The following is a 21,968-nucleotide window of genomic DNA, read 5'->3' as shown; positions in this document are numbered from 1 at the left end:
CTCCCTTGGTGACTGCTTTAGTCTCAAAGCACATGTGTTCATCATAAAATGGGAATGTATTTACACCATAGTTGCTGTACATTTAAAGGTTTACTGTGCTTTAAGCTAAAACTAGCCTTATATCAGATGTGTTTTTAATTGAAAAGTGGCTATTTACTGCTTTCCATAGGAATCCACAATAAGATCTTTTCATTGCAAACACTCCTAGTATCTTTCAAATGCAATTCAATTCACAAAAATTGATTTGCCTTCCATGATTTTCAGAAGCCTAAATAGAGGCAAACTGAGGCCCACCTGCAAGACTACAGTTATTACTTCCTCCTTGTGCTTGGAAGCGTCCGTGCATTGTAAATTCTGTTCGTGTGGCATCCCCCAACTGCATTATTAACATCACCAGGAGGAATTAAAATGTATCATGTTGTAGGATCAAAAGTTTCACATTCTGAACCATTGCCAGCATAAAAAGAATGTCCAGACCCTTCCGTCTGACTACAGTCGGCAGGGATCCCCGCCCCAGCAGCCATGTGACTCACTTCCATTGTGGTGAGGGTCACTCGTGGCTTACACAGGCCTGTGGCCCGACAGGCCTCCCTGTGGGGCAGCATTTAGCCTTTTCAACACCAGCTTAGGATCACAGACCCTCAGGTCTTGAAGGAACTTTTTGGAGTTTCCTCTATTAAACCCGGTTTGAATGTGGCCATTTAGACTGCACGTCTAGAAACATTACAGCATTGTTAGTAGCAAATTGAAATAAATCTCCAAATAAACGACTCTAACATTTTGCAGAGGAGCTCGGCTGTTGCCTCTTAGGAGGGCTCTAATCTCTTTCTATTTCAGCTCATCAGGTCCTCGTTGTCCCCTACTCTATATGCCCAGCACAATGTCAGGGCACATTTCTGCAGAATGGATTCCAGTGGATCCTCCGTGTTAATCCATTCGTTTGTGCCAATTGCAGGGTTCCTTGCCAAGCCCATCAGAACACTCGGACCTTCTGAAGTCAGAGACCTCAATTACATTCCTTTAGTTGTCTCATGAGCCCTCGTGCATCATCCAAACTCATCATCAAATATATTTTCCTTCGTTATTGTCATTTTCTTAATACCAGTCTTGTTGAAAGAGGATTGTTTTAGATACAATTTTGCCTCACTTGTTTCATCTCCAGAACACAATCCATCTATAGGCTAAATAGAGCCAAGATTTGCCGGAGAGAGGAGATAGTGGGTGAGGCTGGTGAAGCTTCCCTCTGGTTAGAATTAGAAAGAAGTGGATGCAGAACTTGGGCCAGTAATGGATCCGTCCGTCTCCCTAGTCAAGAGGACATTCTTGCAGCCAGAGGTGGTTCCACTTTGGAAACGATCTATGTTGTGTAAACCGGTGCATCACAGATACTGTTAGAGTGTCTAACAGATGCTGATCAAGCGTGGTCTGCATTTTGTAGATACGAGGGCTCTCCCTTAGGTTTACAGCCGGATGAAGGAACTCCACTTACTTGGTGATCACAGGCATGTGGCCCACCCTGCTGGGCTCTAGGACTTGGAAAATAGAGAAGGCTATCCGTTAGGAAGACTGTGGGATCAGGAGTCGGGAAGCAGAGAATCTGCTTGTAGTTTTACATCTAGCAGTAACAACTTTGAGCCCAACCCTCACCTACTCTATGCCCTGGATTTCCTGGCTTTAACATAGCAAAAGCCTCTCTTTATAGTTTTCCTAACTCCATCTCTCCCCAAAAAGCTGGAGATGTAAGTTTTACATTTCAGTCCTTGGCACAGATTAAGTGTTCAATCTCTCATCCTTCCATCCTTCAAGATAGCTGATGGCTCAGCCATGTATGTCCTGGACAGGGCGCTCTGTGTCTTTTTTGAAAGCCTTGATGCTCTCAGGCTGGTCTCCAGGCCTCACGTTTTCCCACTTGTTCCTAACTTCAGTGTTAGGCTGTGGGCTTGCCTCACTACCTGTTTCAAGGCGGCCTTTGTTTGATCCCCAGAGCATTCCTGGGAGTCTGAGGCCTTTAAGGACTCCTGTGCTCTCAAGGAAGAAGAACTATAGCAGCTCTCAGGCTTCCTTGATCTATTCAAAGTCATCTTCATCGCTTCCTGTGCAGCCCCTCCAGAGCTGTTGAACGCCACCTTTTTCCTCTTTCGGGAAACCCACAAAACCTTGCATGGGGTTGTGCTCTGTGTGGTTTTCCAGCATCAAATTCAGTCATCAAAAGATGCATCAGGAGGGTGGAGGGGGTGGCGCCTGGGGCGAGGGTCAAGCAAAGAAGGCTAGAATGTCTGTTTGCATTTGCATTCGCAAAGGGAGCATTGGAAGTTAGGGTGGAAAAAAAATCCCACCGGCCTTTATTTACCACAGTGGGTAGCCTCGGCAGGAGGGGGAGCTGGGTGGGAAAGGAAGACAATAGAACGCTGTGTTGCCTTGCTGTAAAAGCTTGCTCTAAGCAAATAATGTGGCAAGCTCAGTCAGAGCCCTGCTCAATTAGCCCCAGTGCTTAAAGGAGGGTCTCCCTGCAGCTGTTGGCGGCGGGCGGGCTGGAGCAAAGGCAGGAGCACTCTGGGGCACTCGGGAGGCGAACCTGCAGGAATATTGCATGGGAGTGGACCAAGGAGGGAGACCAAAGGACCCTCCAACCTGATCCCAGTCCCTGCTGCTTGAACAGAGGGCTACTACAGAGGAGGTTGGCGGGGTCACTCTGGAGAGAGGCAATGTGGGGAGACCACGGAGGAGGTGACCAGAAAAGTGAGTGCAAACGTTTCATGCCAAGAGTGACCGACATATGGAACGTGTTATCCGGAAGGGTTACAGGCTGGAGGAGCTCCTAGAGATTTTCAGGGGGTGGGGTGGGGGAGGGGGAAGCCTTCAGAAACTCAAGGAGGTTTCTAAACAAAAGGAATTTGAGAAGGGTTGGAGAAATAATGAGAAATGCAAACTTGACCCAGAGTTTCTCCTTCCATCTCACGGCTTCTCCCCTGCCTGTCCTCACATGTTTCCAGTTCATGGGGACCCAGGAAGGCCACTGGAGCCCTGTGCCTGACTCCACATGCACCACACTGGGGGTGTGGGCGGTGGGTAAGGAGGACCCACAGAGCCGACTCGCTCCTCTGTGCTGAAAGGGACGCAGAGAGCGAGAGCCCTGCCTGGCTTTAGACCCCTGTGGACGACAGCAGGCTGCTAACACCAGGATGGTCTCCGGATGATTTACTCCGGTTCCTGCCCTTGCTAGAGAAGCAATTTGATGCCGGGCTGGGACTGAAAAACAGACTTGTCCAGGGACTCACAGTGGCCAAAGGGGAGGCTGGGAGTAGATGCAGGCTCTTGATCCCTTCAGCTTTTTGGCGTCTCCCCTTCTCAGCATCCCTCGCCCAGCACACCACGCACACATGTACATACACATGCAGACACACACACCAAACAGAGGCACACAGAATAACACCACACCCACATGCACACATGCACAGACATACACGCAGCACAGACACACACAGAATAACACCACACACATGCACATACAAACAGAATAACACTGCACACATGCACACACACACAGAATAACACCACACACACGCACACACACCACACACACAACACCACACACACATGCACATACACACACCACAGGCACACAGAATAGTGCCACACACACATGGGCACACACAGACATACACCACACACGCAGAATAACACCACACACATGCACACATGCATACAGACATAAATCACACACAATAACATAACACATGCACACAGTCATACCACACAGACACCCAGAATACCACACACACATGCACACACACAGACCCACTCACAGAATACATATATGCACACACACATGCATACACGCACCACACAGAATAACACTGCACACACATACAGACACAGACATACACACACATACACACACCACAGATACACAGATATACTCACAGAATACACACACACACACACATATAGACATACACCGTACAAGCAGAATAACGCCACACACACACCACACACACAGAATAACACCACACACATATGCACACGATACAGAGACACACTTACACCTGGACATATACACCGCATGCATACAGACACACACACATGCATACTACACACATGCACATGCACACACAAGCACATACATACACAGACAGCACACATGCATACACATACGCAACACACAGACACACCCACAGGCTTACACAGACACCACACACAATATATAGATATGCACACAACACACACACACAGAGACACACACACACACACACTCACAGGCATACACAGACACCACACACAACATATAGATATGCACACAACACACACGCAGAGACAGACACACTCACAGGCATACATGCACGCATACACCTACTACACACAGACACATCCGCAGTCATACACAGAAACGCACATAGAGACATACAACACATACACACAGACACGCATAGACGTGTGTGTGTGCGCATGCATGTGCGCGCGCACACACACACAGGCACACACACACACTACCTGACTTGTTTCCCACAAGACGGGTACTGGCTTGTTGCTTGTAGCCCTCCTGTCCCAGCCTGTGTTGGCCGGGGTGCCAGGCACTGCCACCCATCTTGGGACGGGGCACAGGTGGCCTGTGTGATCACGGCCTGTTCTGAGAGCCTCTTCCTGAGCCAGGAAGTGCTCTGTGACACGGAGTGCCCATGCCTTCGTCTTTCCCGTGGTGCTGGGACTTGGCCACCTGCTGCATCTACAGCACCCGCATGTTCACTTCCCTGGCAGTAGAAAGAAATGTAGGTTAGTGCAGGGAGGTCACTGGCTTTGGGGATGGTGGCAGGGTGAGTGGTCTCTAATGTGAATGGAAGTGCACATGTCCTCTGGACCCACAGCAATGCTGGCTTCAGAGGGGCCTTCTCTGCCACCTTTCCAGTTTTCCCCAACCAGGTAGAAGAGCCACCGCCCAGAGTCTTGGGCTCAGCTGAAACCCCCTGTTCAATAAGAGACCCCCCTTTTCACTGTATCTCTCTCTTCCTCCCAACTCACTGTCTCTCTCTCTGTCTCCCTCACTCCCTGTCTCTCTCCTGTCTTCTCTGTCTCTCTGCCTCCCTCTCTCTGTCTGTTTCTCACTCTGTATCGCCTTTTTTTCTCAATCTCTGTATCTATCTCTCCTCCTTTCTCTTTATCTCTCTGTCTCTCCCTCTGTCTTTCTCTCTGTGAGTTTCTATTTTTCGGTCTCCCTGCATCTCTGTTTCTGTCTCCCTCTCTCTTGGCTCTGTATCTTTGTCTCCCTCTCTCCCTATCTCTGTTTCTCTGTCTCCATCTCTCTCTCTGTCTTTATGTCTCTTTTGTTTCTCTCTCTCAGTCTCTATATCTCTGTCTCTTTCTCTTTTTATCCTTTCTGTGTCTCTGTCTTTGTTCTCTGTCCCTCCATCTCTGTCTCCCTCTCCCTCAGTCTCTGTCTCTTTCTGTCTCTGTCCCAGCCTCTCTCTGTCTCTGTATCGCTGTATCTGTCTCTCTCTCTCCCAGTCTCTCTCTGTGTCTGCCTGTGACTCTCTCTGTCTCTACCTGTCTCTCTCTAGCACTCATTGACCCACTTACCTGAAGTCTCCATGAGCAGTGGGTGGCTTCGCCTCTCTGCTTCGCCACTTTGCAGTCAGACCCATGGGGCTTGCAGACCCTCTGCTGGCACACGCCTTCAGGAGACCAACAGTGCCAGGGCACTTCCATGTTCTTCAGGGTTCCAGCCCCGAGTAGTTGGTAAACCCAGTAATCATCCTGGAGATCCACTGTAGATTCCTCATCCAGGTACTGAATCAGGCCCTTTTGAGCAAATTTAATGGAATGACCTTGGTGCCATTACAAGATGACACCTCATCCCCTGTAGTCTCTTATTGATGGGCATTTAGGTTGATTCTATGTCTTCGCTATTGTGAGTAGTGCTGCAGTGAACATATGTGTGCATCTGTGTCTTTATGAGAGAATGATTTATCATCCTTTGGGTATATACCCAGTAATGAGATTGCTGGGTCGAATGGTATTTCTGTTTTTGGGTCTTTGAAGAATCGCTTAGGTCTTTGAGGAATCGCATTTGCCTTTTCAAACATCATGGAGAACACAGGTCTTGAGGATGTGCAGGAACAGGGAGACCAAGGAATGAAAAAGCCATCAGGTTGGAGGTGAAGTCACCCAGAGTGATGGCAGGTTTATGGACAGAAAGGAAAATGCTCTGATTCCTGGTGTCCATAAGGAAGGTGGACGCCAATAGATGGTGTTACACAGACACTTGTGAAAGGAAGAAGGGAAAGAGTCTGCCTCCGTGGGCTGCCTCCATGGGCTGAGTAGGGCTGCTGGGGCCTCAGGCCTCTCACACATAGTGTCAGACATGCTGTGTTGGACAGGCTCACCTGGGACCCCTGTGCCTCCCCCAGGAAGCCCTATTGATAGGTGTGGGCAGGCTTCCCTCCATGTGTCCTTAAATACACTGACTACTCTGTGTGTGGATGTGGATGAGCAGCGTAGGGCTGGTCATTTGGAGGGCTGGGCTTGGTTCCGGCTCTTGTACTGATGGATTGATTGATTGATTGATTGATTGATTGATTGGCTTTTGGGCAAGTCACTTTCCCCCCATAGCCTTTCCATTGTACCACAATCCTAATAGAGTTGGATGCCAGTTGCTGGCACCTTGGCTTCACAGGGACACAGAGAAACAAAGAGGACCAGAAAATTTGGCTGATAATAATAATTTCTTCCCTATTTGGTCTGGAGAAGAAATGACTCAGGGCTGGTACAGGATAATAGAAGCATAGGGTATGTCAACTAGAAAGAACCTTTGAAATACTTTAGTTCAGGAATTCTAAACCTAAAATCTGTGGGACACTAGGATGATTTTTACGGACTCTTTGAATCACCTTGAAATTGTTTGCAATATTATTTATTTATGGGCACATGTGTGGTGTTTTAGCAGAAGGATTCCTTAACATTGATTACGTTGTAAAAGGGCCAGTGATCATAGAACAATTAACACCCCAGCATCATGTTATATGATTCATAACTGAGGGGTCTCTGCAGACGGCATGTGGAAAGGTGTGAGTCCTTTTTTTCAGTTGTCACCATGACTGGGGTCACGATTGATATTTAGTAGGTGTGGGCGTGAGTTGCATGCATGGGGGATAAAACTGAACAATAAAAAAACTGTCCTGTTCAAAATCCAAGTAGCACCCCTGTGAAGAAACACTGCTCAGGAACTGAGCCCCCAAGATGCACGGTGATTCTCCCTTAGCCACAAAGCTCATTTGTGGCAGAGTTGGTTTTTATTAACAGATCAAAACAGGGGATGTGCCAAGAGCCTACATTATTTTGTTTCTCATCATCAGCTACAAATATGCTGCAATCTGTGAAAACAAAAGAATCAGAAATCTGTCCCACCTTCAACGCTCCAGCCATTTTTTTAAAATGAATCTTTGGGTTCCTGGTTGTTTTTTACCATCAACTAAGAGAAGAGGAAAGGAATACTTTACATTTGGAGAAAGTAAACCATAAAAAACTGATTCCACTAGCCCCGGATCACATACATATGCTCTTCAGTTACTGTGAATCGGTGAGGCAAGCCTTAAACTGGAAATTTCCCCTTTATGTTTCAGAGGATCTGTCTTGAATGTCTCTTACTCTACAAAGAAAGAAACATTAATATACCAGCATGCTGCTTGCTACCTAGTTCACTGCAATGAAGTGGCGGGTGCCTTAGACGTTGGAGTGAATTGAGAGATCTTCTGCAATATCAGCTAAGAGTTAGGCCTGTGGGATCACAGAGACAGGGGTCTGTTCCCGGGCTCTGTCTCTCAATTGATGTCTCATCTTGAGAAAAAGTACTTAATCCTTCTGAGCCTCAGTTTCCTCGGCTGAAAAGTGGGGACAATAATCGTATCCACAAGGATTAATTGAGATCATCCCTGTGAAGTGTTCCACACAGTCTAGCATATGGTGAGGCTCAATAAATGTGAGCTGTTCTTACAAGCGATTATTATGACTTGCATCTGTGATTAAAGACAGCCTGGGGTTCAGAGTGTTTGTGCCAAAATTGCTTTCAGAGGACAAGCTCTGGGTTGGTTTTTCAGTCTTGCCCAGCTGCCCAGAAAGAGTCACTGGAGTGTTTTGGGTTGGAGTCATTGTGTTTGTTAAGTGTCTATCACACACTCCAGTTTTGATGGAAGATTGGTTTTCTTCCTGTGTGCACATCCCCGCATCACTACATGAGTGGGTGAGAAGAGACTCAGAAAAGCACCAGACACATGCTTCTTCTGCCTCAGTTCCCTAGTCTGTAAAAGTACTCAGAAGCATGATGACGGTCACAGGGAACAGAGGGGAGAGACACCTGGAGAAGCAAAAGACAGCCCCAGCTGTCACAGTCTTCGGACACCATGGTTTTCCAGACAAGGGATCCAGACCAGACCAGCAATCAATACAGCTGCAGACCACCAGTCAATACTCCTCATCCTTGTGAAAGGCAGTTGGCTGTGTGGCAGCAGGGAGACATGAGGGGCCATATTTGACACAGGCCTGATGGCCAAGTCTAGAGGAGTCAGCCTGCCATCTGACCACACTTTCTGCAGCCAAGTCCTCTGGGGGCCAAACCAGTATGGTTTGAGTTTATCGCGGACTTGCTGCTATGGTTGATGCACACAAAAAAGTTTTGGCCATTGCCAAGCCAGCTGTGGTCTTGGTTTGGAAGAGTAAGAATTGAATGGAAGGGATGCTTTGGGATTTCCCTTGGCCTCCAACCCTCAAGAGGAAGCCAACTTATTTCTTCTGCCATTTGGAGACTCATGCTTGTCTGGGTGGATAAGATAAATACTTTCATCATTGTCATCATTATTATTAATTATAATTATTGAAAATCAATTACTCAGCAGCCCCTACCTTGTAATGGTATCATTTACTGTTGTATAGCATTTTGCAGACAACGTGTACGCTTGACCATAAACTCAACTTGAACATAATCATAAATTTAAAACAAAAACGTTGACGTGGGCAGCTATTCTCTGAGGCCAAAGTTATTATTTAATGCCAGCTGCACTTTCAGCTGTCTATGTGGCTGAAGCAACTTCCCCTTGTGTGTTTTCACACTTACAGATTGGAGTAATCCAGACACAGAAAATGATACCAAAATTGAAATGTTTCTGAACATTAAATGATTCCATAATTTGAAAATAGTTTCAAATTTTTCAAAATTCAAAACTTTGAAAATAGTTCAACTAGAGTCCATCCTCACCTCAGGTAGTTACATGGTGTGTGTGTGTGTGTGTGTGTGTGTGTGTGTGTAGGCCCATCAACCCATGCATGCACACCTGTATGCACAGCGGTGGATGAATGTGAATTACCAAAACAAAGATGACTAAATGCAGGATAACACCATGATGGCTAGTAGCCAGATTGACTCAGATTTTCTCTGAAGACCCTTCTTAGTCCACCCTCCATGACATGGGAGTTTGTGATATGCAAAGGATAAAGTAAACCTGAGTTTCCTGGGGCTTGTGTCGGCATACCAAGCTCCTTTAAGATCTCTCTTTGCCAAGACGGGGCTAAGCCAGAGGCTTCCTTGGCCTGGGGAATAACTGTCGTACCTTCCTCCCTGGAGCGGCTGGTGCACACTGTTTTGACGTGTGCCATGCCTTCCATCTTTCACAGCCCGGGGCCAGAGGAGGCTATGCTTTAAACAATGTGAAATTCCTCTCCTGACAGCTGTGCAAAGGAAACTCACAGCTTCCTACCTCCATCTCAGTCCACTTGGCTTTCTTTTGGGATATAGGTTCCTTGTCTGTTCAGGGGTCCCTGTTCCTCACTTTCCGGCCTTCGAAAGGACCAGTTTCCTTACTTCCTTTCTTAGGGAGGCGAGTCAACCTTCTGAGGTTCTCTGTTTTATTTTATTTTATCCTAGAGTATGCCTTCACTGTTGACTGTGTGTCTTGTCTCATTTCTGCTGAGAAGCCAGCATCTCCTGAAAACTGAGGGCCTTGTCCTATTTCAGATCTTGGGCCGAGGATTGACCATGTGTGTTAGTCAGTTTCAGAGCCCTGAGTTTTAAGTACTAAGTTTTAAGGAGAGGAACAACAGTAGAATTAGGTATCTTAAAGAACAGGATAGGAATCCACATCTGCCCCTTCTCTCACCTGGTTTGACACTACATAGATGCAGACCTGTTCAGAGTTCAAGGATTGTCTCATGAGGCCTCACCAATTACCAACAGAGAGAGTAGCTGTTTCTCCTCTAGCTCCCTGATTGCTTCTGGTTTTCCGTGACTTTAGAGCATGCGCGTCAGCAGGTTTTGGGGACCGTCTCTGGCCTGCTTTGTGATCTTGGCTCTGTTCCTCAATTTATGTCTTTTTTGTGCTCCATAAGACAGGGAGTTTCATGGTTGCCACTACCTGAGAGGTGCTGAAGTGAATGAGGTGGAGGACGCAGAGCTAGCAGGGAAGAAGGTGCCGTGGAAACCCACACAGCTTTATTCATGTGAGCTCATTTCTCATTTACTCCTTGTAGCAATTCCAAGTCGCCCCCCCCCCCTTCATCCCCTTCCAAGAATTTCCCTCCCTTGTTGGTTTTGGATCCACCGTGCCCCCGGTGAGTTAACCTACATGTTTTAGTTTGAATCTAATTATGCTATTTCCAGGTTGCCAACCCCCACGGGTGCTTCAGCCTAATTGGTCTGTCCTCACTGGTGTCTGCAGCACCTTCCCTTTGAGCGTCATCTGTGCATTTTAATTAATCTGCCACTTTTTCCTCCCTCCTGCTTCCGGATCATTAATAAAGAGATTAACCAAAACCAGACCAATCCCCAGTGGAGGCTCCACCAGGCTCTCTCTCTCCCAGCTCCCAGCTTTGCCATGGGTCAGAACATCTTCGTGTGGCCCCATTGACTAATTTTGAGGCCTCAAGACCTATGTTCAGAACAAAGCCAGTGTGAATTAATTTTGCAATTAAGATTTGGGGAACAAGCATAGCCAGTCTTTTATATATGGCCTTAGTTTAATATTTCCACCACATTCCTTTCCCTTTTGTCATGCTACTTTAAATCTATCACTTTCCCACCTCTCTGCCTTTCCAGTCCCTGAACAAGACATTAGGGTTATCTGGCAGGATGTCTCCTGAGCCCGTAGCATTAGTCAGAGACCATGTCGTAGCCGAAGAAATTCTCCAGAGTCAGACCCTTCTGGACACAGCTGGCCAGCGTCCTCTTTGACCCCAGCCAGAGAATGAATTTGCCTCCAGAGGATATGGTTATACCAGAAATAATGAAATCTCTTGAATTTGCATATTAAAAATTTGGCAAATTAAACACTGCTTTCACCTCTGCTCTCATTTCTCCTCTCTGAGGAAAGCTAAAACAGAGCCTTTCTGCTTTCTTTGTAAGTCGCCCAGATTTTCCGTGCTGGTCTTAAACCCTGGATGTGAGATGGTGCACTCCGTGTTCTGTCCACTACAACACAGGGCCTCTGCAGGCACAGGTGACCTGCAGATGGGCTGCACTGAAGACCGTCAGGCCCAGGAGGGAATTGGATTGTGTTTACTTTTGTGCGGGTGCTTTCGTAGGGAATATGGGGAGAAGGACATAGGAGTGATGGCCTCAAATCTCTGCAAACTCTGCTTAGAGCTGAGGCTTCTTGGGGAAGGGCACAGCCTGCTGACAGCAGCCGTCCTGGCTCCAGGCTTGGAGCTTGGGCTTCCTCTGGAAGTAAACTCTCTAGAATGTTTGAGAGCAGGGATGGACAGAGAGGCAGCAGAGTGTCATCATTAATAACATGAGCTCTAGAGCCAGAAGGTGCAAATCCTGGCTCTGCTGCTTGTTAGCTAGTTGTGGAACCCCTCTTTGCCTTGGTTTCCTCATCCAAAATGAGAAATATGATAGCACCTGCTTCAGGATGGTTGTTACCAGGATTTAAGATTTATATAAGCCAGTACCTGGCACTTTGCATTTTTATTCTGGATGATCTCACCCCTAAGCAGTCTAAAAATTTACTGCACACATGGGCAGCAAGAGGGGTCTTTAGGTACATGGTCGGGAGGTGCTCCTGTATAAGGAAGCTGGTCCTGGAGAGGTGAATCGGAACCTGAAGGCTGCAGCCCCGTCTCTGCATGTGACAGGGCAGACGCAGGTTGCTGGGGGCCCAGATTCTGTGCCATTCTCTACCCCAGCTTCCTTTTCCATGTCAGCTGCTTCTTGAATACCCCCAAACCCTCTGTGGATGCTGTTAACGGAGCCAAAAAGGAGGAATCAGAAATTGCTCTCTTTTGAGTATTTGGAGGGATGGTGAAACCTTGTAGGAATGTTGCTCCAGGGACTGAGAAAACACCATATGTGGGAAAGCGTTTCTAAGTGAGGAAAATCGCACATGCACGTCGGTCAGGATCTTGGAAAACTCTGAGCAGGGGAAATGGGCACCGGGGAGAGTGTAGAGAGGGGGTTTACTGAGGTCTTTAACAGGTCTTTTTCTAATTATAGCCAAGAAGAGCCTGGGGACAATGGCCGACTTCAGAGCCAGGGCCTGTATTTTCTTTGGGAAAAGAAGGCAGAGTTGATTGGCTTCCAAAACCAGGCTTGGCAAAAGCCCATGCAGGCTCTCCAGCCAGTAAGCGCTGCCTTGGGTAGGTCTATATCGCAGCCGGCGTTCATTCAGTAAATTGACATCGAAACTCCGCAGCGTGTCCAGCCCTGTGCTGGGCGTCAAGGATGTGTGGATGGAAAGGACACGGTCCCTGTCGTCCAAGAGGAGACACACCAACAATAATAGCACAATATGACAATTGCTTAAATGAAGTTCTCTGCAGATGACAGTGACCCCTAGAGAAAGAGCATAGACATCCCCCTAAATAGAAGAACTCACTGCTGTGCCTTGCCTGGGTGGAGCTAGCACTGCCTTCCTGTTTCCATTCCCCACTCCAGAGAACTGGCCCACTGGGGGACTCCCACCCCAGACATGGAGTGAAAAATGAAGGTACTCGTGGCCAAAAAGTGACCAGAGATCAGAATGCATCTCTTCTTGCCCCCAGCGTATTCAGAAACGCCACCTCACCCTTGCCCATGTTTGCTTTCATCATTTGTCTGTTCTCTGGGCTTCCAGTTCATAATATTCCTTTCTTCTCCCACAACCAGTGTAAGTGGTCTGAGATCCAAGCACTCGGGCACTGTGGCATCTGGGGGAAAGCCTTGTTGGGACCGTGTTGGTACAGATTGCTGTGAGCCAGACGTAGAGAAGGGAGCTCTCCAGACGCTGGGTCCCTCGCCCGTGTGCATCAAGGGCAGGGGTGCACCATCTCCCGTGGCCACAGGCCATTCAGGTTCATGTTCTCTAACATTTCTAGTGTGCTTACTCTGTCCCTGATACCATGCTGGGTGCTTCCATGTGGGTTTCATTGTTTACCCTTCACAATAACTTTGATGGTGCACAAGCCATGTGACTTTTGTGGAACCTACGAACCAAATGCCCCCGTCACTCTCTGCCATTGTTTAGCAGTCCTTAGACAGCTCACTTCGCCACCAGTGTAGGTCTCTGTTCCCTTATCTGTATAAATGAGGGGATGGTCTAGGGTCCTTCCCAGCTGCAAACCTCTGTGTTTTGGGGAGTTCTGTGGCAACATTCTTGGACTTGCTCTCTACGAAAAAAGCTAAAAGTAGATTCTTGAAATGGAGTCCACAGGAAGTCTTTAGGGCTCTAAGACAGGCTTCTAAAGAGTTTAGAAACACCAACCTGCAGATGACTTACTCCCACTACTTATTACAAAGTATCATGGCAAGTAAGAAAGAAATGGTCAGCCACTGGGAGAGCAGGCTGGGGTTGCAAGGAGGTGGCAGGTGCTGCTGTTGGGATCTTGGGGGAGCATTGTAGAAAAGTCAGCTTTGGAACCAGGCACTGAAAAATGGGTGAAATTTCAACACGAGAGGCAGTGCACGTGGGTCGTGATTCAAGTAGCAGTGAGTAGTGAATGGGGTTGGAGCAAGGGGCCCGTGAGCTCAATGATCACATGGAAAAGGGAGGTGAGGGCCGGAGTGCAGAGAACCCCTCTCACTTTCCTGTGGGTCTCTCCTCTTCTTTAAACTGCATTTAGGTTTTCCTCATCTATAAGATGAAGGAATAAGATTAGATGTCCTCTTTATATGGCTTGTCTACTTCTAATAAACTTTGGTTCCCTATTCTAGCCACCACCCATAAAGACTCTTACTTTTTCCTCCTCAATCCATCAGCATCAGCCAGCATTCTCCCTCTCAGCTCACCCTGGTCATTACCTCACTAATCTGTACCTTGACTCTTATTCTACCCGGGACCTCCCCTCACTAACCATACTTGATTTATTTCCTTAAGAGCAGATACCCTGTGTATTCTTAGCTTACAGTGGCTGAGCTTTTGGGAGGTTTAATAAATTGTTTTTCAATAGACTGTCAGTCCTAAATGATTTTATTGCAGCTGTATTGTTCTTTTTGGGGGAGTAGGGAAGGTAATCCTAGTTGTATGCCATATTCTTTGTATTGTTCAAGTTGCATTTTGTTGGGCCTGTAATATTGAAGAAAATGTCCACTCATGTGCAGAATAGGAGGGAGATTCCTTACGCTGTAGAGGAACCGTTTTCCTAGGATAGTACAATTTCTGAGAGTCATTTTCCTCTAAGGGTGAGCAGTAAAGCTAGAATCCCTCTCTTGGCTTTGACCTTGAAGGGGTCAGCTGTTCCCAAGACTAGTTCCCATGGAAAGAAGATGGTCTCCTTATCACAGTGACAAGAGGAGGCAGTATGAGCAGAGTGCGTCACTGTTGCTGACCTCTAGGGACAAGCGAGCCAGCCGTATTTCAGACAAGCTGGGAAGAGGCTCTCTGTGGGTCCTGGGAGCGAGGGAGCACTGGCGGGCTCAGACATAGGTGTTGGTTAGCAGGACTGCTCTTCTGTTTCTTGTGTTGGCTTTGTTTATTTCCTCTCTATTTTCCCCCTGGACTTAGTGAAGTCTTTCCGAAAATACCAAAGGTGAACCAGGGGAAGAGTTTTCATTTTCCATGTTTAGACAGAACTTTAAATAGGAAATTATGTACACCCTGGGAGGCGGTGAGGTGGTGGCGATGGTAATTAAGGGGTGATTATCTCAAGGAGGTGGAGGAATCAGGGGGATCACTAGCTCAGCTGCCCCTCTCCACCTGGAGCATCTCCTTCCAGTGCTAACCCTCGGAAGATCTGGGCTTTCTTTGCTCTAGTGAGGGAGAGACCAGCAATGAAGGTATCTTGAGATCAGCACTGTAATTCCACCAGGACTCCTCAGGAGCCCGGTGTTAACCTTCTACTATGGCAACAGAATGAGGGCGCCGATGGGTTGAAATGCCATTTAAACAAGGAAATAGTAGAATTAGAAGGAGCATAACCACTAACAGGAACATTTTGTAGCAGAAATGTTAAAAATCTAAAGGAGGAAAGTGAATCAACAATAACTCTTCTGTTCTGGGCAAGTCCAGCCCATTTATGTGAAGTGGTTATTCTGCATCTCTGTCTTCTGCAAGTCGCGCTGTGGCAGGGCTCTGTTTTGCAGAGAGGGTCCCTGGGGATGGAGCAGATCGGTTGGTGATGTGTGTCTGTCAGAAAGCTCGGCAGAGCACCCTGGAACGCAGGCCCTCTCGCAGAGTGGGTAGTGACCCTACATGTTCATTTCCAAGGGCAGGAGAACAGACCGCTCCGGCTGCGACCTGGCCAGGAACGACCCCACATCTGACATTGCAGTATGGGGGGGCCACTGAACCAGTCCTCAGCCTCAGTGTGTTCCCGGGGCTGCAGCTAGGGAGCAGTCGAACTCTTTCTTGAGACAATTACAAGGCCACCACTGCTACTGCTGAAGGGAAATTACTCCATGCTTACAATTCTCAGGTTTGAAGTTTTCATGCTTTGCCAGACTAGAGTGAATCATGCATCTTTGCAGGCTCAAGGGATGTTTAAAGAAGCGGTAGGACATCATCCACCCACAAGTCGAGGCTGCAGGATAAAGCAGACATCCAATGTAAATACAACCCGTGCAAAAAGCAGAGTCAGCAGACCTGGAGTGCATTCTGCAGTATTTCCTGGGGGTGGGGGAAAGAAATTGCCTCTTCAGAATGTCCAGAGGGGAGTTGCGTTGCTTACCTGGGGGGCGGGATCCTCTCTCGGGCCCCACAGGGATACTCAGCCTTAGGTAGCTGGTGCCAGAATAACATAGACTCAGCTGCCACGGCCTGCTCTTAACACCTGTGTTTCCCTTTCAGATCTTACAGGTGAACAAGGTGATGTCCATCTTGTTTTATGTGATATTTCTCGCTTATCTCCGTGGCATCCAAGGTAACAACATGGATCAAAGGAGTTTGCCAGAAGACTCGCTCAATTCCCTGATTATTAAGCTGATCCAGGCAGATATTTTGAAAAACAAGCTCTCCAAGCAGATGGTGGACGTTAAGGAAAATTACCAGAGCACCCTGCCGAAAGCAGAGGCCCCCCGAGAGCCGGAGCGGGGAGAGCCCGCCAAGTCAGAATTCCAGCCAGTGATTGCAATGGATACCGAACTGCTGCGGCAACAGAGACGCTACAACTCACCGCGGGTCCTGCTGAGCGACAGCACCCCCTTGGAGCCCCCACCCTTGTACCTCATGGAGGATTACGTGGGCAACCCCGTGGTGGCGAACAGAACATCACGGCGGAAACGGTACGCGGAGCATAAGAGTCACCGAGGGGAGTACTCGGTATGTGACAGTGAGAGTCTGTGGGTGACCGACAAGTCATCGGCCATCGACATTCGGGGACACCAGGTCACGGTGCTGGGGGAGATCAAAACGGGCAACTCTCCCGTCAAACAATATTTTTATGAAACGCGATGTAAGGAAGCCAGGCCAGTCAAAAACGGTTGCAGGGGCATTGATGATAAACACTGGAACTCTCAGTGCAAAACGTCCCAAACCTACGTCCGAGCACTGACTTCAGAAAACAATAAACTCGTGGGCTGGCGGTGGATACGGATAGACACGTCCTGTGTGTGTGCCTTGTCGAGAAAAATCGGAAGAACATGAATTGGCATCTCTCCCCATATATAAATTATTACTTTAAATTATATGATATGCATGTAGCATATAAATGTTTATATTGTTTTTATATATTATAAGTTGACCTTTATTTATTAAACTTCAGCAACCCTACAGTATATAAGCTTTTTTCTCAATAAAATCAGTGTGCTTGCCTTCCCTCAGGCCTCTCCCATCTGTTAAAACTTGTTTTGTGATCTGGCTCTCAGGAGTCACTCTGTAAAATCTGTGTACACCAGTATTTTGCATTCAGTATTGTCAAGGCCATGACTGTCGTTTTAGTAAACTTGTTAAAATCAGATGATGTCAGAGTTGTGTATAAACACAGTTATATCCCTCTTCTGGTACATTTAATGTTGGGTTAATGAATTAAAAGAACTGTTATGGCCTCCACTGAAAATGATACCGTGTAGCTCTGGCCAGCAAGCTCTCTATCAGATTCTGTGCTATTTGTTTGGAAAATTAGAATTATGATTTGCTCCAATGTTGTGGTCCTGGAACAATAACAACAACCCTGGCAATTTTAGTTTTGGAAGTTCCTTTGCAGCACAATTTGTTGTTTTGGGGTTTGGGGTTGTTCAAGGGTTTAATTTTTTTTTTTTTGGCTTTGGTTTTTGTTTTGCTTTTTGCAAGTGGTTTCATCTTTAGGCACAAAGAATTTTTTTTAACTATTTGTAACAGAAGAGTTGCATGACTACCCAGAAGCAAACTGAAATGGATCGTGAATAATCTACACATAGAGGATAAATTTACTTATGACCGACTTTCAGCCTGTGACCACCCCTCCTCCTCTGGCAGCCCCTTCTAGAGCTGTGAGCAGAGTTGGAAAGTGCTAGAGCTTTGGAGTCGGACCTGGGTTCAAGTTCCAGCTCCTCCCCTGTGAGCGTGTCCAGGTTTTAGAGATTCTCTGAGCCTGTGCTTCCTAGGGTCAGAGTCAGATAAGGGTCCTTGCCTACGTCCGAGGAATCCTGAAGAGTCAGGTTATAATCCCTGAAACTTTCTAGCATGGGGCAGGCGTTCAAGAATGTTAGTCCCTCACCCGTTCCCTTCCATCCCCCTGAGATGTAAAACGTCCAAATGGAAGGGACCTTCTTGGTGCCTTCTGAGTCCCAACAGGAGCCCATGACAGCCAAGGGGTCACCGTGGGGATGGCGTCACCCGACATGCGCAGGCAGGACTGAGGGGACACCAGGGATGTCCGTTGAGGAGTTTGTTGACGCCCATTTCCCATTGGGAAGCAGCTCGTCCTCTTGGGGCTGGAACATAAGGACGCTCATCTCCCATCTTGGCAGAGGTACAAGGTGTCTGCTAATCCAGTACTGCCCTGAAGCCCCGCCCTCTGCCCAACCTGGATTGCCCTGCATTCATTAGGGACCACGTGTGCTCTTACCTCAAGCAGCCTACGCACTGACATCTCCTTAACACACGCCTGTATAGAATGTGTCCTTTATGGGACATGAACTTTTGAATTAGACTCAGCAAATAGCAGTGGCCTTAGGAACATCATGACACTGCACTTGATCCTGGATGCCTAAAATATGGGGGAAGGAAATAAGGAATTGACCACGTGCCCATCACGGGCCAGGCATGTTCAAACCCTGCCACCATTAATTGTCACAAATCCTTTGAGAGAGCCAGTATCATCTCCAGTTTACAGGCGAGGAAACTGAGGCTGGTGGGTTCAACTTGCCCATGGTCATTTAGTAAGTAAGTGGCAGAGTGAAGATTGTAATCTACGTGGCAATGATGGCACAGTCTTGACTCCTCGTCACTAGTCTCCCCTCTCCTACATAGCAGCATCACATTTCAGAGTGGGCATTATAGTCCTAGAGATATGAAAAACACAGCCCTCTGCGTGGGAAACTTTTGTCCTGTTGTTTCACTGAGCCTTCATCAAGAACGCAATAAACCAGCTGATAGGACGAGGAGAGTCTTATGACTAGCCCAAGCCTAGTTATCAGGAGCTTGTCATTTCAAAGTGACCCTTTCCCTGGGCTTCTAGTAAGCCCTCCACCCCTAAAACAGCAGGCTGAGGGATACTGCAGCTAAGGCATGTCTGTAAAGCTTGAGTCTCAATTTTTTAGCCAGCACTGCGGGAGCAAGACAGGAACGTAAAGAAGCAGTTTTATGGCCCTGGGTAACAGTGGATTGTAGAAAGTTGGAGAAACCTGTTGAGGAGTTGCAGCAAATGCTACCTCACCTGCGTATCGTATGGCCTTTCTATCCTCAGGCCTACAGTTGAGGTGCCCTTAAGGTCCTCTTCTGGAACTTCTGAGTGGTAGAGGGTGGTCTGGTTGATTAGGGAGACGGTCTTCAGTAATAGGACCCCAGAGCCCAGCCTTGCCAGGCACTGACCCTAAAGAGTAGAGCTGAGTCCTGAGCTCTGCCTGGAATGCAAGGAGTTTGCTGGCTTGTCCAGAGCAAGTCTGGAGCAGCATGCTTCTGGGCAGGTGCAGCTCTGAGGAGAAGAGACTTGGGGATGAGACAGAAATATTCCCAAAAGGAACTCTGGGCTGCAGACCCTCTGATGGCTCAGCTTCACCCATTCGGAAGGCCAGGGCAATGCGGCATTACCCAGTTCCATGTCAGTAACTTTATTCAGATGCTGCCAGAGTCAACGTGTTAGCTTTGGGCCCAGGGCAGAGCCTTCTCAAGGTGGATAGGAGGCCTATTTGTATCCAAGGTACACATTTGCCATTGGGGTTAGTTGAAGATTAAAGCCATCTCTGAGATAGGAGAGGCTTGGAAGGCTAGTATCTGGCTCCTGGAAAACTCCACTCTCTCCTTATCTTCCCTTATTGCTTAGTTTCTTACAGGGCCTTCATTAAGCAGAGGTGTACTGCAGTGTGAAGAACCTGAGTGCACAGGAGAAAATGGGTTGTGGGTCAATTTTATTGCCAATAGCTGCATGACCTTGAGTAACTCCCTTGTCCTAACTGGGGCTTTCAGCACCATGAGATTCTATTGCAGAGAGGGGCAGAGTCCAGATGGATAACCTTCACTTCCTTAATGAATGCTATGGTGAGAAGCTCTGTTGCCTGTTGATGGGACTCCTTTCAGCCACATGTGAGTCTCCAAAATTCTCTCCCCTCTTACAGACTGTGACCTGAGCTTATTACCTAATCTCTCTGAGCCTTTGTCTACTTGTCTATAAAGTGGGGATAGTGCCTACTTCGTAAGATTGTTGGTCAATCTAAGAAAATCATCCATTTCCTGGTACATGAGAAGCCTCCTTCAGTGTTGATTATCATGACGACGATGAGCTTTTGCAGGGTTTGCAGGACCCCTCATTCTGGAATTTTGGCGGGACTTTCCAAGCTCCGTAGTGGAGGATTAGTCATACTTAACATGTATTAATCATGGACCTTATGGGAGGTGGACCTTAGGGTGACATTTACGCATTTCCTTTATACAGGTCTCGTCAACCAAACCACTGGCCCAGTCTTACTGACAAGGCCTTTAATCCTCAGTTGACAAACCAGGGAAGGTATTTCTAACCCTTCTAAGCAGCAAAACGTAATTTTTTGCGAGAAGTTCCTCCGACGTGCTTCTCTGATGTGCATATGTGTGAGTGTGAGTGTGCATGTATGTTTTGCTTCCTCCTTGCAAATTATAGCACGGCTTTGCTCTTGTGTTTCTGTCTCTCAGTTTCTGTCTCTCTCTTGTATTCAACAATGCTTCCTATAGGCTGGTGTTGGTGTTTTAGGATTTGGTATTTCTGAGGACTTTTCTGTGGCTGTTCCCTTTCCTGTGTTGTGTGTGAGCACATGTGTGTTTATATGTGCTTTGTAGTTCATTTAGTCAATGTAAAAATCCTCCACTGAGGCTTGGAGAAGCCATCTGCATTTATTTTATCGCTTTTGAACACATGTTCAGGAATGAAGGCTGTGTAGTCAGTTTATTGCTACCTGGAGATTTGTCTGGCTGCACCAGGAAGACACACCTCCTGCCCAGGCTTCAAACTCTGAAGGACCTGGCAAAGCAAATGCCAGGTCCTCCTCGGTGAAGCCTGGCTTTTCCTCGCTAAGCTCCTGCCCTGCTCAGCTGCACCATAGGCTCTGCCTCAGTGAGGGTGCTCTGAAGCCTGGGGAGCGGCCAACTGTCCACACAAACACTCCACTCTCCACAACCCTGGCCCCAGGGCCTCGCACATGCTCTGTTCCACAACTAGGAACAGCCGCAGTCACTGAAGATGGATTCAACCGGAACCTTCTCCAGCCTAACCTTCTTTCTCAAAAACCCCACCCCCAAATCTAAGGAGACCCAGTCTCCTCACATGTGCCCTGCTCACGTTACAGTGGCCGACTGGGCTTCTCAAAAAGCACACCTGTTTCACAGCAAGCTGAGATGCAGACACCTCTGTGCTGACATAGGCCCCTGGGTTTCTGTTTGGTTCGGGTGGAGACTGGCCCAGCTCGAATGGGCAGAGCCGCAGAGCAGGTTAGAAGCCCTCCGAGGGACTATGGGCTTGTTTCCTACAATCCTCGGCCTGTGTTTGGTTGCAGGGTACGGCAGGCCAATGAAACAAGCACAGATGTGCCTGTTGTAGGGGCCAGGGATGGGAGGAGCAAGGAAATGTGGAGAAGGGGAAAACTCCAAGGATGTCAAAAGTCTTTCCTCCTAGGAACCGGCTACCACCAGTGAGTCGGGCTGGGTTGAATTGTTGCAGAGTTCAGTAATGACACTGCCAGGTAAATTATAGAAGTCTCTGTGGCAAGAAAATGTGAACGTTTATTGGGAAATTGTGAAACACAGCCTAATGAGTTTGATGATTTTCACATGAGACATATGAATGGGTGGGCATGCGTGTGTGTGCGTGTGCGTGTGTGTGCGTGTGTGTGCGCGTGCGTGCGCGTGTGCGTGTATACGCGCGTGTGCGCGTGCGTGTGCGTGTGTGCGCGCGTGCGTGTGCGAGTGTGTGTGCGC

At 47.8% G+C, this 21,968-nt stretch overlaps 1 protein-coding gene across 2 annotated transcripts in view; it reads left to right on the top strand.

The window, feature by feature from the left end:
- NTF3 (neurotrophin 3) overlaps positions 1-17,341 on the top strand; it is a 62,226-nt gene extending 44,885 nt beyond the window's left edge. Inside the window, exons 1-3 of one of the 2 annotated variants that reach the window (XM_011996269.1) lie at positions 11,537-11,541; positions 12,714-12,719; positions 16,236-17,341. In XM_011996269.1, the coding sequence (XP_011851659.1) occupies positions 16,257-17,030 (774 nt within the window). In that variant the 5' untranslated portion in view covers positions 11,537-11,541; positions 12,714-12,719; positions 16,236-16,256 and the 3' untranslated portion in view covers positions 17,031-17,341. Of the gene's footprint in view, positions 1-11,536; positions 11,542-12,713; positions 12,720-16,235 lie in introns of those variants that run through there. The other variant, XM_011996268.1, reaches the window with a different exon arrangement.
- The last annotated feature ends 4,627 nt before the right edge of the window (positions 17,342-21,968 follow it).

Source organism: Mandrillus leucophaeus, unplaced genomic scaffold (assembly GCF_000951045.1).
Source record: "Mandrillus leucophaeus isolate KB7577 unplaced genomic scaffold, Mleu.le_1.0 Scaffold508, whole genome shotgun sequence".
Lineage (NCBI taxonomy): Eukaryota > Metazoa > Chordata > Mammalia > Primates > Cercopithecidae > Mandrillus > Mandrillus leucophaeus.
The sequence above is the reverse complement of the archived record's forward strand: the minus strand, read 5'-3'. Positions and strand labels throughout refer to the sequence as shown.